This window comes from Petaurus breviceps, unplaced genomic scaffold (genome assembly GCF_028583685.1).
Source record: "Petaurus breviceps papuanus isolate PSGF00001 unplaced genomic scaffold, PetGlider_PUasm1.0 37, whole genome shotgun sequence".
NCBI classification, from domain to species: Eukaryota; Metazoa; Chordata; class Mammalia; order Diprotodontia; family Petauridae; genus Petaurus; species Petaurus breviceps.
Genome location: NW_027186296.1, coordinates 36,340,212 through 36,358,283, shown reverse-complemented (window position 1 = coordinate 36,358,283; position 18,072 = coordinate 36,340,212). Strand labels below are relative to the sequence as shown.

The 18,072-nt window shown below is 37.6% G+C and overlaps 1 protein-coding gene across 11 annotated transcripts in view; it reads right to left on the bottom strand.

Annotated features, from left to right (window-relative positions):
- The window catches only part of AAGAB (alpha and gamma adaptin binding protein), an 84,767-nt gene that overhangs the window by 41,812 nt on the left and 24,883 nt on the right, over positions 1 to 18,072 (bottom strand). For 10 of the 11 annotated variants that reach the window (XR_011170270.1, XR_011170271.1, XR_011170268.1 and 7 more), the window contains exon 5: positions 16,157 to 16,240. The exons of the other annotated variant lie outside the window; for it this stretch is intronic. Coding sequence is in view for 5 of the 10 variants with exons in the window: in XM_069098237.1 (XP_068954338.1) it covers positions 16,157 to 16,240 (84 nt within the window). In the remaining 5 variants the exon portion in view is untranslated. The remainder of the gene's footprint in view (positions 1 to 16,156; positions 16,241 to 18,072) is intronic. 11 annotated transcript variants of the gene reach the window in all.

Genomic DNA, 18,072 nt, shown 5'->3' with positions numbered 1-18,072 from the left:
CACACACACACACACACACACACACACACACACACACACACACACACGTCTCTCTATCAAGATTTGGATATGAGCCCTCTGGATTGGTCACTGTATTAATCAGAGTTCATAAGTCTTTTAAAATTGTTCTTTAAAATATTGTTATCATATAAATTGTTCTCCTGATCCTGTTCATTCCACTTTGCATCAGTGCATACAATCTTCCTCGGTCTCTCTGAAATTATTCCCTTCATCATTTCTTAGAGCACAATAGTATTCCATTACATTTATATACCATAACTTGTTCAGCTAGTACCCAACTGATGGGAATCCCCTCAGTTTCCAATTCTTTGCCACCACAAAAAGAACTGATATAAATATTTTTGTACATGTGGGTCCCTATCCTCTTTTCTAAAAAAATCTTTTTTTTGGGTGGGGGGGAGGGAGGTTAAAGACCGAACTGTGGTATTGCTGGGTCAAAGGATATGGACAGTTCAATAGTTTTGGGGGCATAATTCCAAACTTCTTTCCAGAATGGCTGAACTAAACTATACTAATTTCAAAGTATTACATTTCAACTTTTTTGTTGGCCTAGAATATCAAGAATACACACCCATAACATCTTGTAAAATCTTCCACAGTCATATTTTGTCTTTACCTTTACTTGTCCTTATAACTGGAGTTCAACTTCTTCCACAACTGAAAAATCATTCCTTCTCCCTTCCTCTTGCTTCTTTCCCTACCCCACTCCCCAAATTAATTTTTATAATCCATTTTTAAAAATATTTTTCCTGACAGGCCTGGAAGACAATGGGGGTGGTGCAAAAGCCTGACACTGGGGCACACAGAGGCCTGGACAAGGCCCAATAAACATGGTAGCAAGTTGACCCACTAACTGCAAGGGCCAGTGCCAGGCCTATCACTGCAGGGCTGGGACTGGACGGAGCTGGGTAAGAGTCAAATGCAGGGCCCCTGGAAGTGGCAGCAGCTACTCCTGGGACTACCAACCCACAGCCTGGAAATTTAAAAAGCTCCTATCTGGTCTTCCAGGGACCAGGATGGCAGAGTGAACCCTGGCTGCTCCAATTTCCCCCCTCTGATCCTGAAAACATAGTACTTACTGCCCCAAAGCAAAACTTTAACAGTAAAGGCTTGGGAACCCTAGAAGAAGGGCGTGGCTAGGGCCCTGCCTCAAAATGGGTAAAAAGCAGACAGCAAAGACATAGACTTTGGAGTCCTACTATTGTGAGAGGGAGGAACCAAATCCAGAGAAAGACAGGGTTGACTCCACACACACAGCTGAAGCCTCAACAGGGAACTGGTCTCCAGCACAGAAAGCATTCTTAGATGAGCTCAAAAAGAACTTTGAAAACCAAATTAGAGAGATAGAAGATAAAATGAATAATTCTTTTAAAATCAAAATTTCAAAATTAGAAAAACATTATAATGAAGAAAACAGCTCCTTAAAAAGAAAAATGTGTGATATGGAAAAGGAGCTTCAAAAACTAACCGAGGAAAATAATTCACTAAAAACCAGAATCAACCAAATTGAAGCGAGTAACTCTATGAGGAACCAAGAATTAGTCAAACAAAACACCAAGAATGAAAAATTAGAAAAAGAGGAAAAATATCTCAATGGAAAAATAACTGACCTGGAAAACAGATCCAGGAGAGATAATCTGAGAATCATAGGCTTACTAGAAAATCATGATGAAAAAATGAACCTGGACAACATCTTCCAAGAGCTCATGAAGGAAAACTGCCCTGAGATTCTAGAACCAGAGGGTAAAATAGAAATTGAGAGAATTCACCAGACACCTCCTGAGATCCCAAATCGAAAAGTCTGCAATATGTTGTGGCCAAATTCCAGAACTATCAGGTGAAGGATAAAATACTACAAGCAGCGAGAAGGAAACAATTCAAATATCGAGGAACCACAGTGAGGATCGCACCAGGATCTGGCAGCTTCTACACTGAAAGATTGGAGGAACTGGAATATGATTTTTCACAAGGCAAAAGAGCTCGGGTTACAACCAAGGATCACCTATCCAGCAAAACTGAACATATTCTTCCAGGCAAGGAGATGGTCACTCAACGATATAATGGATTTCCAGACCTTCCTGATGAAAAAGCCAGAGGTCCAGAGGTCAATGGAAAATTCAACCTCCAATTACAAGACGCAAGAGAGACATAGAAAGGTAAATAAGGAAAACACACACACACACACACACATACACACACACCCTTGTTATTTAATAAGAGCAAACTGTAGACAAATAGAGGGTATGGGTATAAATTAAACAAAATGACAAAAAAAACCTTATTAAGGGCTGCAAAGGGACTGCAATGGAAGAAGAAAGAATGAAGCAGAGAAGGGTAAATTATGCCACACAAAGAGGCATAAAAACAATATAGTAGAGGGAAAGAAGGGAGGGAGATGAGCATTTCCCTCATTGGTTCTGGTGCAAGGAAGGAATAACACAACTACTTAAGTATAGGACTCTATCCAGAAGAGACAAAACTTATCAAAATACAGGGAAAGGAGCATTGCATGAGATCTGTTCTTGTCAATCTTGGTTCGAGGAAGAAATAATATACCACATTAAATATAAAAATCTATCATATCCTACAGGCAGTAGGAGGGGGGAAGGGCTAAGAAAGAGGCAGGGGTGGTTAGAAGGGAGAGAAGAAGTAAGGGGTAAGGGGAAGAAAAGGGAGGGGGGCTGATAAGAAGGGAATACTAAGGGAGGTGGAGGTCAAAAGGAAAACTCTTAAGGAGGGGAAGGGAGAAAAATAAAAGCATAAACAGGGGAGGGAATAGGATGGAAGGAAAGAGACAGATAGTAATCATAACTGTGAAGATGAGTGGGATGAACTCTCCCATAAAATGGAGGTGGATAGCAGAATGGATCAAAAACCATAACCCCACAATATGCTGTTTACAAGAAACACATCTGAAACAGGGGGATACACACAGGGTAAAGATAAAAGGCTGGAGTAAAATATATCATGCCTCAGCTAAAGTAAAAAAAGCAGGGGTTGCAATTCTTATCTCAGACAAAGCAAAAGCAAAAATAGATCTATTTAAAAGGGATAAAGAAGGAAACTATATCCTGCTAAAAGGCACCATCGAAAATGATGGGTACATGATTTAAGTATAAAGGCTGATACTGTGTTTAAATCTGGGAGAGCAAGGGATAGTTTACCTGTCAGATCTATGGAGAGGGAAAGACTATGATGAAACAAGAGTTAGAGAGCATGATAAAATGCAAAACAGACAATTCTCATTACATTAAATTGAAAAGCTTCTGTACAAATAAACCCAATGTCACCAAGATTAAGAGGGAAGTGGAAAATTTGGAAACAATCTTTACAACCAATGTCTCTGATAAAGGCCTCATTTCTAAAATATACAAAGAATTGAGTCAAATCTATAAGAATACAAGTCACGTCCCAACTGATAAATGGTCAAAGGATATGAACAGGCAGTTCTCAGAAGAAGAAATTAAAAATATCTATAAGCATATGAAAAAATGTTCTAAATCACTAGTGATTACAGAAATGCAAATTAAGACAACTCTGAGGTACCACATCTCAGCGGCCAGATTGGCCAAAGTGACAAAACAGTAAAATGATAAATGCTGGAGAGGATGTGGAAAAATTGGATCACTAATACATTGTTGGTGAGTTGTGAACTGACCCAGCCATTCTGGAGAGCAATCTGGAACTATGCCCAAAGGACTATAAATAAGTGCATACCCTTTGACCCAGCAATACCACTTCTAGGGTTATATCCCAAAGAGATCACAGAAGTGAGAGGAGGACCTGTATGTACAAAAATATTTATAGCGGCTCTTTTTGTGGTGGCAAAGAATTGGAAATCAAGGGGATGCCTGTCAATTGGGGAATGGTTGAACAAGTTGTGGTATATGAATGTAATGGAATACTACTGTGCTATAAGAAATGAGGAGCAGACAGCCTTCACAATAACCTGGAGAGACTTATATAAACTGATGCTGAGCGAGAAGAACAGAACCAGGAGAAATCTCTACACAATCACAGACACAACGTATGTGTGAAGATCAAAATCAATAGACTGGGTCCCTCTCAGCAATGTAAGGTTATAAGACAACTCCAAAAGACTTATGACTGAGATACCCACATCCAGAAAAAGAGATTCAGAGACCGAATGCAGAGTGAAACAAACTACTTGCTCTCTTTTTCTTGTGTTTCCTCTTTCCAACGGATCATTCCGTCAGTTATAATCCTTCTGTACAACCTGACTAATGATTAATGTGAAGATATTTATAGACCCTATATTTGAGTGCATGCCACCATGATGGGGACGGGGGAAGAAAGGGAAGGGGAGGAAAAATGAAACTCAAGGGACTGTGGAACTGAATGTTGTTAAATAAAAGTAAATAAATTTAAAAATATATTTTCCCAGTTACATGTAAAAACAATTTTTATCATTCACTTTTAAAATTGTGAGTTCCAGATTCTTTCCCTCAATCTCTTGTTCTCCCTCTTCATTGAGAAGGCAAGCAATTTGATATAGGCTACACATATGCAGTTATGCAAGACATTTCCATATGAGTCACGTTGTAAAAGAAAACAAAAACCTCAAGAAAAATAAAGTTAAAAAAAGTATTATTCAATCTGCATTCAGAGTCTATCAGTTCTTTCTTTGGAGATGGATAGTATTTTTCATCATAAGTTCTTCAGAATTGTCTTAGATCATCGTATTGCTGAGAATAGCTTTCATTGATGGATGAACATCATACAATATTGCTGTTACTATGTACAATGTTCTCCTGGTTCTGCTCACTTTACTTTGCTACAGATCATCTAAGTCTTTCCAGGTTGTCTTTTATAATCTACTGTTGCCTCTGGCATGTTCTTTTTCTAACCCACAAAATAAATATGACCAAATTTAACACTGACCATAACAAAGAAATGTCAGTTGAGAAAGACAAGGGCCTACATTTGAGTATAATCTTGAATCCTTTGATAAAGAATTAAGTAGCACCTTACATTAGAGAAGCCTATACTGTCACATAAAAAAAAAATTCTTATCCTACATTTTATTCTGCCTGGCAAACTGAAAAAGAAAGGTTTAAAAAAAAAAGTCATAGGAGGATTAGAAGAAAACCCAATTAATTATTTTCAAAAAAAATATTACTCAAAAAGGACAAAATTTAAACAACACTATTAAAAAAGGTTTTACTCAAAGTAATAGACTTAGTTTCCAAGTCTAGTCGTACCACATTATTTTTGATTCATGAAAGGATGATATACCCTCCTTTCTTCATTCATCTTATTAAGCAAAGCACATTTGATAATAAGAATGGAGAGAAGCCTCTGTTTGGCTTGAGACATAGCAGGTGTGACCATGAAGTAATAAGGTTGTTTTTCTTAAACCTATGAGAATTTATATATCCAAATAAAAGACTTCCCCTTCAAAGTAGTCACATTATACTATGTACTTTTTTGAGTGTGTACGTGATCAGAATCTTCTCTGTCACTTAAGAATTTTATTTGCTGGGGCCACTGAGAGGTTAAATGTCTTGCTCAGGATCACTAAGTCAGTATGTGTGTGACAGAGCAGGATTTAAACTCAGGTTTTCCTGACTCTAGATTACCACTTGACACTACAACCCCCTACACTATGAGAGCTCTCTGCCAAACCATTAGATTAATAAAATGGGGTTGAATAAAATAGTATTCAAAGCCTCTGAGAGCCCATTTCTTTATACACTTAATTCTTAAATTTCCAATTTCTGGTGAAGATCCCTCTTTCAAAGGAATCAGTACTGGAAGGAGGCCGGCTAGAATTTTTAGTTATTTAATTTCTTACTGGTACTGTATATTTCCATTACAAGAGTATCTTATATCAGGAAATTAACATCTGCCACTGTACTTAAGGAATGGGATATCAACAAATTATGAACTCTTTAGCATTGAAAAAAAACAAACCAAACCAAACCCTAAAGTAAAGTAACTATGTGTAAGAAAACTGACATTCACACAAATCCTACTTAATCCTCACCTAGTACAGTCACAATGGATCAAACAATACTAGATAAATTGAAAGTAAATATTCAGAGATTTTTTTTGAAACCCAACACTCTGCAATTACTGCTTACATCATGTAGTAAGCATCTTACATTGTAGGAGTAGATGAGTTTCTCTATCACATCAATTAAAAACAGCAAAGACATTAGTGACTGAATTTCAAAATAGAGTTTATTTAAAAGACCAAAAATTCATTTACTAAGATCCAAACTTCAGCAGCATTCATTAATAGCTTTATTGGGCACAAGCCATTCTGTTAAGAAACAATAAAGTGACTCCCTTATTTGAAGGATTCTTTGCATACTAACCATTTTTATTCTCCTTGCCTATCAAAGCAAATGATCATTAATGAGAGTCTACTATGTACAAGGCACCATGCTAGTATGACCTAAGAACAGTAAAGCAAGACAATAATGAAGAACAGAGAAATATGGGAAAAGACAAACTAATTCAAAGGAAGGGATGAAGAACAGGGAAAACAATATACACAAAGACTATAATATGTAAATGGAAAGAACAACAAGAAAATGAAACTAGTTGTTGTCTATAATGACTGAGCTTGGCCTGGAAGAAGAAATGAGAAAATGTACTTTCCTCTATTCAATGGAGAGGTAGAGGACTTTGGAGTGAGACAGTAGATACACTACCACAGTCTGATGATGTCGGTTGGTTTTGCAGAACTTCCTTTTTGTTCTTTATATAAAGGATGGATTGGGGAGGGAAATGGTTAGAAATGAAGGTGAAATACAAAAGATACAATGAAATTTTTTAAAATTGCATTTCTCTTTAGATTTTATTTTTAAAAATCTTAAAGCATGTTGTAGCCATCTGTCCTTATAATGCCCTCAAAAGATAAGACATTAAAATCCTGTCTTCTCATTGCCTTGTTTTGTGGCCTTGAGGATGTCAATTTTTGAAAAATATAATTTCTGGCTCAAAGTCCTGGCCTATGGTCTCTCATATTAAGTGAATCAATCCCCTTTTGGAAAATGCTATCCAGAGAATGATGTTTTATAAATACAATAGATTTTAGATGTGGAAGGGACCTTGGAGGTGATCTAGTCTAAACGTTACTTTTTTTACATATAAAGAAACAGACCCAGAGAGGGCAAGTGACTTGTCCCAAGTAACACAAGTGCTAAAGGAACAGAGAGCTAGGGTTCACACCCAGGTTTCATAACTGACTATAAATCCAGTGATCTTAGGACACATATTTGACACAAACTGATTTATTAAAAGACATTAATTACTGACTACCTTCTATATTGAGGTGTTATGATACAAAACATAATACAAAATATGGTGATTAGCAAGCAGCAGCAACTGGTCTAACAAAGCAGCAATTGGCAATGATGCCTTTGCTGCATTTTTAAAAAGAAGTTTTACTAAATACCAACGTGATCAAATCTGAGCAAGAATTTAATATTCTGCACCTATGGTCCTTCCTCTACCTTTCCCTTTGACGTGTGTATTTTTAAATCATTAATCTTCAAATTCTGGCTCCAGTCCTATGCCTACCGGGGCAGAGCCTTCTCTGGCTGCTCTAGGTGCTGGTGATTCCAAGCCCCCCACTGGATGCTCTTGGCCCTCAACGACCATGCTCTTCTAGGAATCATACCTTCTCTGTGCCACATTTCCTCCTTTGAAAGGGGAGGCCTAGGCCAGGAGGTGTCTGAGACCCCCTGCAGCTGTATATCAATGATATCTAGCAGTTCTCTCATCCTAGCACTTAAACAAGGTAATTTTTTCATTATTGATGGGGTTTTTTTAATTCCATCTTTAAAATTAGATTATAAATTCCTTGAGGGCAGAAATTAAGTCTCAGACCTCTTTGCATAGCACCTAGAATAGGACCTTAAACATTGTAGGCAATAAATAAATATCTTTGGATTACACAATGACAGGAAATTATAGCTTTATTCCCTCCTCTACTAGTTCAATGTTTTTATGACCCAGGCATTTTGTGAAAGCTATTCAGTGAAAACAATTCTCATCATCATAATTATAAAAGACAGGGAACCAAATGTCTGGCTTTCGTGTACAGCCTCTGACCACAAACCATCCCACAGACTCAAATAGTGGTTGTGGGTCACTCAACTTAGCAGCTTAGATTTTATCTACATTCTTCCCCTTTAGCAGCAGCCAGAAGACTTTTGGGTGGAGAAAGTTTAAGGCAGCAAATTTGAAGGGAAGGTCACACTGTGGGTAAGCTGATGTAGAGAGTGTCTTCAAAGCACAGTCAAGCTGTAAAGGGAGTTTTAACTTGGATTCACTTCCTGAACCATTTGTAATAATCTGTTTATTGCACAGTGGAAACTCAGGCAGAATTCGCAAGAAGGTCTGACCTTTACAATGTACATAATAATATCTAGAGATTTCCTTCTGTAACAAACTAAGCATGTGACTTGGTCCTTTTGGCTTGTCAAACTGTACAAACTGGGAGAGCCACAGAGCATAAGAACCAAGATTTTACAAGGTGCCACCAAAGCACTATCTCTGCCAAAAAATAACATATCTCCTGCTGGAGAAATATTTATTTACCTCCAAATGCTGGGGAAACAGCAGAACCTCTCTTGCTCTTACAGTGCAAATGTAGAAATGTGCATTTGGGAAGAGAGGAAATCCTAGTACTTGCATTAAATAGTAAAGTAATTACTTGTGGCTCCAAATAAAAGAATAATGTAAAACTATACATCATAAGACATATCCTCACTCATTATTAATGTATATACATTCTGTACATTAACTATTCAAATGGCTTATCTGTACTTTGGATTAAGCGCAGAGATAAAGGGATGAAGTCAGTCTGGCTTTATCAACACCTTCCAGACAAGCTTTCTTAAAGGAAGAGTTTATTTAAAGGAAATAAGCAAATGAACTCAAAGTTTCTCTGATTTCTCTGAATCACCCCCAATCAGTCTCTTTAAACAGCAAGTTTGAAGGGTTTCAAAAGTCTATGAAATCATTAGGTTCTGCTAGGCACCCCCAGGAACATCACTTAGCTTCACTGTGTTCACTTCTCCATGCATAGAATTACAGATCTGCAACAGAACTAGAAGAGACCTAACGTCATCTAACCCAACCCCCTCATTGTAAAGACGAGAAAAGTGAAACTAGAGGTTAAAGAATTTGTCTATATAGCTAATAAACATGTAAACACACACACACACACGTAAGAAAACCTGGGATCGAGTCCTGAGTTCTGCCACTTCCTTCCTCTGGGCCTTAGCTTCCCATCTACTGCATGAGGGATTTAAACTAGATGTTTTCTATTTAAAATCCCTTTAAATTCCAATCTTTTATGAGTAAAAGTGAATTTCTTAGATTATTTTAGTCACAGGATGAGAGAATTTAGAGCTAGAAGTTGGATCCCTGGAAAACATGGCCCATGGAAGGTGGGATATTTCACAGAAAACAGTGTGGGGTTAGATGAATGAAAAAGCACTGCTTAAGCATTTACTACATACAAAGTATATAAACAGAAAAGCAAAATAAGTTGGGTCTGACTATTAGGGATCAATGTGTTGTCAAAGATTTTCTAGGGTAAGGGTATTAACCTATTTTAACAAGGGGCATAAGAATTAACATCCCTAACAGTTAAGAAACCCAGAAGAATACTGGTTAATGGAACTGGTGGACATTTTATTTGGATAGCTTGGAAAAGAGCTTCAGACCCTTGCTCCTTAAAGCTAACATTTCATCAGAGGATTCATTCCCAACTTCTGAAATATGTGTGGATGGAACTGAGTTTCATATACAATCTTCCCACCCAATTTTTTTCATTTTTTTTACATGATTGAATCCCTTGATTTCCTGGGACTAAGGAGAAGGGGAAAAGGGAAATGAGAGAAAGAATTTTCATTCAAATATGTTGGTGAGAAATCCTCTAACTTGCAGGTCACTTTTCTGGCTGTGACTGATTTCTTAGCATGACCTAGTAGCCTTAATTTCTAGGTTCCAGTCAGCTCAAATACCATGGAGCCCCTTCTCTCACTCTTCTCTATAAGGAGGCAACAAATAGCTCAGCAACAAAATCAGGGACTTCACATTCACACCTGGATCTGAAATCAGAAGGAGAGGGAGATGAAGGAGAGGACAGAGAAGGGGCTGAATAAAATTGACCCAAGATTCAACAAAAGGCACAATGCCACTCAGTGGCAGAACCAGGCCTAGAATTTGGGTAGTCAGAGGCTATTCAGAAGATGAATTAAGAACACTGCTTTAAGAACTAAAATGCCTAAAAATTCTCAAGATGGGGGTGTAGAAACAGGAAAACTCATGAGCTCCCCCCATAACCACCTCAAATACCTATAAAATATGACTCTAAAAAAACTTTAGAGCTAAAGAAACCACAAAGTGACAGAGAGAAAAAAATCTCACACTGAAGGCAGCCCGGTAGGTGGACAGGAAGGGTTCATTGCAGCGCACTGAGAGCTGAGCCCAGCTCCACATGAACCCATGGTGTTAGGCCCAGGGTGGCCCCAACCAGCAGCTGCAGCGGACTTTGAGAAAGTGGATCACCAGCAGCAGTGGTGTTTCCAGAATTATCAACCCATAAATGCCAAAGAAAATGTGAGAGATCAGTGTAGAACTCGGTTGGAAATGAGGAGGGGGACAGAGGAGTGGTTGTGGCCCCTGTCCCTGGAGCTAAAAGTGGCAGAGGTGCAGCAGCCCTGCAGCTGCCTCCACGTGGCTGCTTCAGAGCTCCTGACCTGCAGATTGTAGGGGGACCAAGCAAACATTCAGAGGGTAATCGCTCTTGCTTTAACCGGCCTGGATCTGGATTGCGGTCTTAGGTGGTGGTCCTGAGGTGTGTAACCAGTAAGCCAGAGTTTGTGGGGGCTGCAGAGACAGCACCCTCCTAATAGCTCTGGCAGCTGCAAAAACCCCAGAGATTTGAGACAAAGCTCTCCTCTCTGGAAGCAAAGTTCTACTGTGACAAAAAGCTCAAAAGTCAAGTAATTGTGTGGCAACATTTGCAAGCGAAGGAAGCAAAGTAAGCACAGCAATCCAACTTTGAATTCCTTTTTGGGGACAAAAAAAAAGGATCAAAGCATGGAATGGGAGGAAGTCACAACTCCTGCAACAAAAGTTCCAAGAAAAATTTGAACTGGTTACAGGCCATGGAAGAGCTCAAGAAGGATTTTGAAAATCAAGTAAGAGAAGAGGAGGAAAAATTGGGTAGAAAAATGAGAATGATGCAAAAATATCATAAAAAGAGAGTCAACAACGTGACTGAAGAAAATAATACCTTAAAAAACATATTAATTCAAACGGCAAAAGAGGCCCAAAAAGACAATGCAGAGAAGAATGCCTTAAAAAGCCGAATTTGGCAGATGGAAAAAGAATCTCAAAAGATCACTGAAGAGAATCATTCCTTCAGAATTAGATTGGGGCAAATAGGAGCTAATGATTTCATGAGAAATCAAGATACTACTAAACAGATCCAAACAAATGAAAAAATAGAAGGCAATGTGAAATATCTCACCGAAAAAACCACTGACCTGGAAAACAGATCCAGGAGAGATAATTTAAAAATTATTGGACTCCCTGAAAGCCATGATCAAAAAAAGAACCTAGGGGAAGCTAGGTGGCACAGTGAATATAGCAATGGCTCTTGAGTCAGGAGACCCTGAGTTTAAATCTGGCCTCAGACACTTAACACAAAACCAGCCTTGTGACCTTGGGCAAGTCACTTAATCCCAACTGCCCCTCCAAAAAGCAAAAAAAAAAAAAAAGAAAAAAAAAAAAGAAAAAAAAAGAACCTAGAAATCATGCTTCAAGAAATTCTCAAGGAAAATTGCCCTGATATTTTAGAATCAGAGGGCAAAATAGAAATTGAAAGAATTCACTGATCACCCTTTCAAAAAGATCCCCAAAAGAAAACTCCTAGGAATATTATAGCCAGGTTCTAGAGTTCCCAGATCAAGGAGAAAATATTACAAGCATCCAAAAAGAAGAAACAATATGAATATTGTGGAAACACAGATAACACAGAATATAGCAGCTTCTACATTAAGGGATCAAAGTGCTTGGAATATGACATTCCAAAGGAGTTAGGATTAAAACCAAGAATCACATACCCTACCCAGCAAAACTGAGTTATCATGTTTCAGGGGAAAATATGGTCATTCAATGGAATAGAGGACTTTCAAGCTTTTTGATGAAAAAACCAGAGTTGAATAGAAAATCTGACTTTCAAATACAAGAAGCAAGAGAAGCATAAGAAGATAAATAGGGAAAAGAAATCATAAGGAACTTATCAAAGTTGAACTATTTACATGCCTACATGGGAAAACAATAATTGTAACTTGTGAAACTTTTCCCAGTATGAGGATAGCTGAAGGGAATATAAATGTATATATGTATACATACATATTTATGTCTAAATAGGAGGGTATGTGTGCATATGAATACATATGTGAGTGTGTGTATATATGTGTACAGGTATACATAGACAGAGGGCACAGGATCAACTGAATAGGAAGGGATGATATTTAGGTGAAATTGAGAGGTGAGGAAGAATATAATGAGAGGAGATGGGGAGAGACAGAAAGGGGTAAATTATCTCATATAAAAGAGGCAAGGGATAACTGTTACAATGGAGGGAAAGAACAGGAAGGCAAAAGGGAATGGGCCAACCTTAAAAAAGGGAATGACATATACATTACATTGGGTATCTCGCCCTAGAGGAGAGTAGGGGGGAAGGGGATGAGGGAGGGATGATGGAGGGGAAGACAGGCTGGGGGGGAGGGTAGTTGGAAGCACACACTTTTGAAAAGGGACAGGGTCAAAGTAGAGAATAGAACAAGTGGGGGGTGAGACAGGATGGAGGGAAATATAGTCAGTCTTTCACAATATATAAAATATGGAAATGTTTTCTGTAACTACACAAGTACAACCTATATTGAATTGCTTATCTTCCTAGTAAGGGTGGGTGATGAGGGAGGAAGGGAAAGAATATGAAATTCAAAATTATAAAATCAAATGTTAAAAAAAATATATTATTATTATTATTATTATTATTATTTTTAACATGCAACTGGGAAATAAGATATACAGGCCTTGGGGTATGGAGATCCATCTTGTCCTACTGGAAAGTCAGAGGGGAGATGGGGGAGGATAGAGGGGAGAGCAGATTGGGGGAGGGCACATACAGTGGGATCACTGTTTAGGGGTGGTGGGTAGGGGAAAGATGGAGAGAAAATTTAACTCAAAATCTTGTGGAAATGAATGATGTAAACTAAAAATAAATATAAAATTTAATTTAAAAAAAAAAAAAACTAAATGCAGTGAATAGAGCACTGGCTCTGGAATCAGGAGGACCTCAGTTCAAATCCAGCCTCGACACTTAACGCTTACTAGGCGTGTGAACTTGGGCAAGTCACTTAACCCCAACTGCCTTGCTTAACCCCCCAAAAAATTAAAAAGAAATTAAGAATAAGTTAAAAAAAAAAACTAAAATGCCTTAAGCTTCTGGGGGAATGGTACTAAAAATGAAAAACCAGTATATCCTATAATCTAAATTGTTTCCCAGGTCCACAATTTACATATAAGTTATATATAAAAAGATAGGAGAGAAGGAAAAAATCTAGGGGAAAAAACTAGCCACTAGACCTAGTCTCTAATGAATCAGGCTGGCCTCTCCCTTAAACCACAAATCCTCATTCAGGGAACATATAATTGGTCTTTGGGTCTTACTAAACATATATTTTATTTGGTGGCAAGGCAAAGGAGAAGGAAAGTAGGCAGGAAGCCACTTTGTTTCCAAGTTCTGAATTAACTCTAAATATTCTGATGTAGCACTACTTTCACTTTCAATGGCAATTAAGATCCCAATAAACTGCAAAGATAGAAAACTCAGTCAAATTCTTGTATTTTCAGTGCTACTTGATGTGGCAATTAAGTCTGTCAAGTATATAACAGAACTGGAATTTTGTATGTCAGCTTGGTCTTTGCCTAAACTGGTTTTACAAGACTCTAGAACCTATATTTTCTTAGACTGTGCAAAGTTAAAGATTTCCACGAAGTTACTCAAGTACCACATGTTCCTTAACTGTTCGTACAAATATTAGTTTTCATAATAAAAAAGAATAGTCATGTTAATTAATGGGAGCATTTTAGGAGAAAAACAATTATATCTTCAAAACTTATGTTGCTGTGGGTTTTTACAAAGACTCAGTACCTCAAAGATTTATATATACTTAAAAATCAAAAACAGTAGGTGGAAGCTAAGGAAAAAGGCAACTAAAAAACTCAAAAAGATTATTAGGGAAACTACCACTCCTCCATATAAAGAACACCTCATGAAGGGTTAATTTCATTTTCAATTATGATACACTCACATTGTACCAGACAGAGCTTTAACAAATTCAAAAGACACAAGAGACCACAGGCACACTGTGATCCCATGTAAAAGCTCAGGTGAAAGAATCTGAGTTTCATTTCACCCTGAAGAGACTGAAGAACATGGTAAAACACTAGTTCTACAACTAGAAGCAGTCTTTGTGATGTGGGGTAGACATTTTATCAGAACTAAAAGAGATTATCCCCTTTAATAAATTAAATGTTTACATATGGTTTCCAGTGCAAAAGAACTGGTTTTTATTCCCTTCTAGTGTTTATTGGTAGCACAGAATATGTTTAAAGGCAACTCAACTAGGTACTAGACTAAAAAGGTTATTAGCGTGCAATGGGAAAAGATCACAAAAAGACTAAAAGAGGAGGCTGGTATGCCCCAGACAAGCCAGGCATTTCATAACTTCAAAATTATCTCTATAATCATCCCTTTCTCTCCATCTCCACTAAAACTGCCTTAGGCCAGGGCTTCTTCAGCTCACATTCAGACTCCCTTAGCAGCTTTGGGATTAAGCTTCTAGACTACAGGCTTTTTCCCTTCTCTACTCAATCTCAGACAGTGCTGCTGGACTCAGCTTCCTAAAACAGTCATTTCATGTCACCACTCAATTCCAAAACCTGCATAACACCTCGCTCCTCCCCTTTAGGATAGGTCCAAAGTTCTTATTCTGGCATTCAAGGCTTTCCATCTTCTCATTTTCACCCTGCTACTATCCTTATCTCTACCATTCCCCAGCACAAAACCTTAACTCTACAGAGGCAATCTACTCTATTCCCCAAACAGATTAGGCTCTTTCTTGATGCCAAGACTTTTCTTAATCTCTTCACCCTTCCTTTCAACCTATCAAAATTCCACCAACTCCATGGTAAGAAACAATAAACATTGAAGATTTGGAAGAAATAAGAACAGCTTGTATGACTCAATACAGAGAGAACAAAGCAGAAGAGAAAAATAGAAGCAGTGAAAAATAGAAGCAGAAACAGCAATAAAATAAAAATGAAAACATTAAAATGCAATTCCACTTTGATTAAATACAAGGAACAATGTTGGTCACAGCAAACAGACAATGCAATACTTCTCTCCTCTTAATAAAGAGAAGGACTAAGGGTATTGACAGCATATGTTGTCAGACTCAGTTATTTGATCAGTTTGGTTTTGTTTGACTTTTTTCTTTATTACAAGGGAAGATTCAATGGGGGAATGGGAAGGATATTGGCAAAAGGCTATGATGGAAAAAGAAAAAAAAAAAGACAAAAAACCCCACCCCTTTACCTAGTATTCTCCGAAGTCCAGATCAAGATGTCTGGGAGGTATTCCCTGACTATTCCAGCCCCTATTTATTTTTTTCTCTCAACTATCACATTCAAGGTCAATGATATTTTTGGTTTTGCATTTAGTTTATATGATACTGTATCATTAATTGATTGTTTATATTTATGCCTGGTCTCTTCAGACTATATGCTTCTAGAATACTGAGATCTATTTCACATTTTTTGGGAATATCCTTCAGGACCTAGCACAGACCTTTGGATGTGAGTGATCAAGAAATATTTGCTGAATGAACACACAACTATACACATGTGCAAAGCTCTTAGAAATGCTATTTTTGTCCCATCTAAATCTATGGATCAGAGTGGAGCTAAACTCTCTCTTATCTAAACAGGTAAGAAAAATGAAAACTTACAACATTTTTAATAGATTAAAAAATAGAAGACAATGACTCCTTTCAGTGCAGTTACTTACCACTCTTCATTACTACATTCGACCAGACGTTGGCATTCAAGGCTTGTATGATTCTCTTTACCCCAGTAGACTCTGGAAAGTCATCTAATTGAAGGAGGGGAAAACTACATTTTACTCAAATTATGTTACACACACAACTAAAAAACCTTTGTAAGTACTTTATACATAATAGGTGCCCAGTAAATACTGAATACATAAATCTAATTGGGACTTTTCAATAATTGTCAAGCAAATTTAGAGATTACTCCACTACAGACAAGACTATTCTGTAAACTAAACTGATTCATGTGTACAGCCCTCTCTGAGGCAGCTAGGCAGCTCAGTGGACAGACCACTGGACCACTGGATCTGGAGTCATGAAGACCTGAGTTCCAATCTGATTTCAGACACTTACTAGCTGTGTGACCCTGGGCAAATCACTTAACCCTGTTTGCCTCAACCCACTGGAAAAGGAAATAGCAAACCACTCCAGTACTTTTGACATGAAAACGCCATGAACAGTATGGTCCACAGAGTCACAAAGAGTCAGATACAAATGAATGACTGAACAACAACAATAATCATCTCCACTGGCTCATAATGGACAATGATATTGTATGAAGACAGCTATCCTCCAGGACTTTGGGACCTTTGGATACTAACAGAAGCAATAATAAAAATTGTCTACAGAGAGACTGAGGGGTCTTTGAAGGTAGGGACTTTGTCCTCTTATCCAGTAAGTAAATCCAAGCATCTAGTGTAGTACAATGAATCAAATAGGTTCTCAGAAAGAAAATGATAATAGTATAATAATAGCTAACATTTACATAGCATTTTAAGGCTTGCAGAGAGTACTTTACAAATATTATCCCATTTTATTCTCATAACCAGAACTTCACAAATATTATCATATTTTATCCTCACAACCACTTTGAAAGGTATATTTTATCACTCCCGTTTTACAGATGAGGGAACTGAGGCAGAAAGGTTAAATGACTTGCCCAAGATCACACAGCAGCTAGGCAGTGTCTGAGGATGGATTCAAATTCAGGTCTTGCTGACTCCAGATTTAGCATTCTATCCATCATGTCACCTAACTGGTCACTACTTAGTAATAGAAAGTGCTTAACTAAGTATTTTCTAATCAGAAAATAAAGATTTAATATGTGTCAACTAAAGTCACTAGAACCTGTAATTGTAACAAACAAACAAAAGGATATAATGAACAAAAAAAGGCACAGAGAGATCCTGTTTTAAACAATGGTATAATTATTTCACTTGGATGCTGTTAACTTCAAAACAAATTACTTGGGGAAGCATTCCCTTTTTTTTTTTTATCACAACTACTGGGAAAGTTGAAAAGCAATCTGGCAGAAATGAGGTTTCTGGAGGAATGGCTGAAAAGCCTGTGGCAGAGGAATGTAAACTGACTACTACAACATCATGAGAATTGACAAAGACAAGGAACTCAGAGAAATATGAGCAAACTTGTATGAACCAATATAGGATAAGATGCAGCCTTGGAGAACATTCATACAACTAGAAGGGCTCAAACACAGAAGGTGAACTTGGAATAAGCACTGTGACCAACCACAGTCCCACAGAAAAGGTAAGGGAACACACATCTTCTCCTGTGGATAGAGATGTGAGCGATGACCAACATGGATCACTGAGCAATCTGCCAGATGTGGATGCTACACTGGTTGGTTTAACTTATCTTTTTTTGTGTGTTATAACAGAAGGCTCATTTTGCATGTGTGCACAGAAAAACTATGATGTAAAAACAAAAGGCATCAATAAAGTATATCCTTAAGAAAAAAGAAGTTAGGACCTAGATAACAAATATAAAGTAGCTAACTTAATGGAAATATTTATACTTTCAGTGATTTACAATTTCATGATTGTAGAAGGAAGACTAATATTTGAAAGAGCTCCCA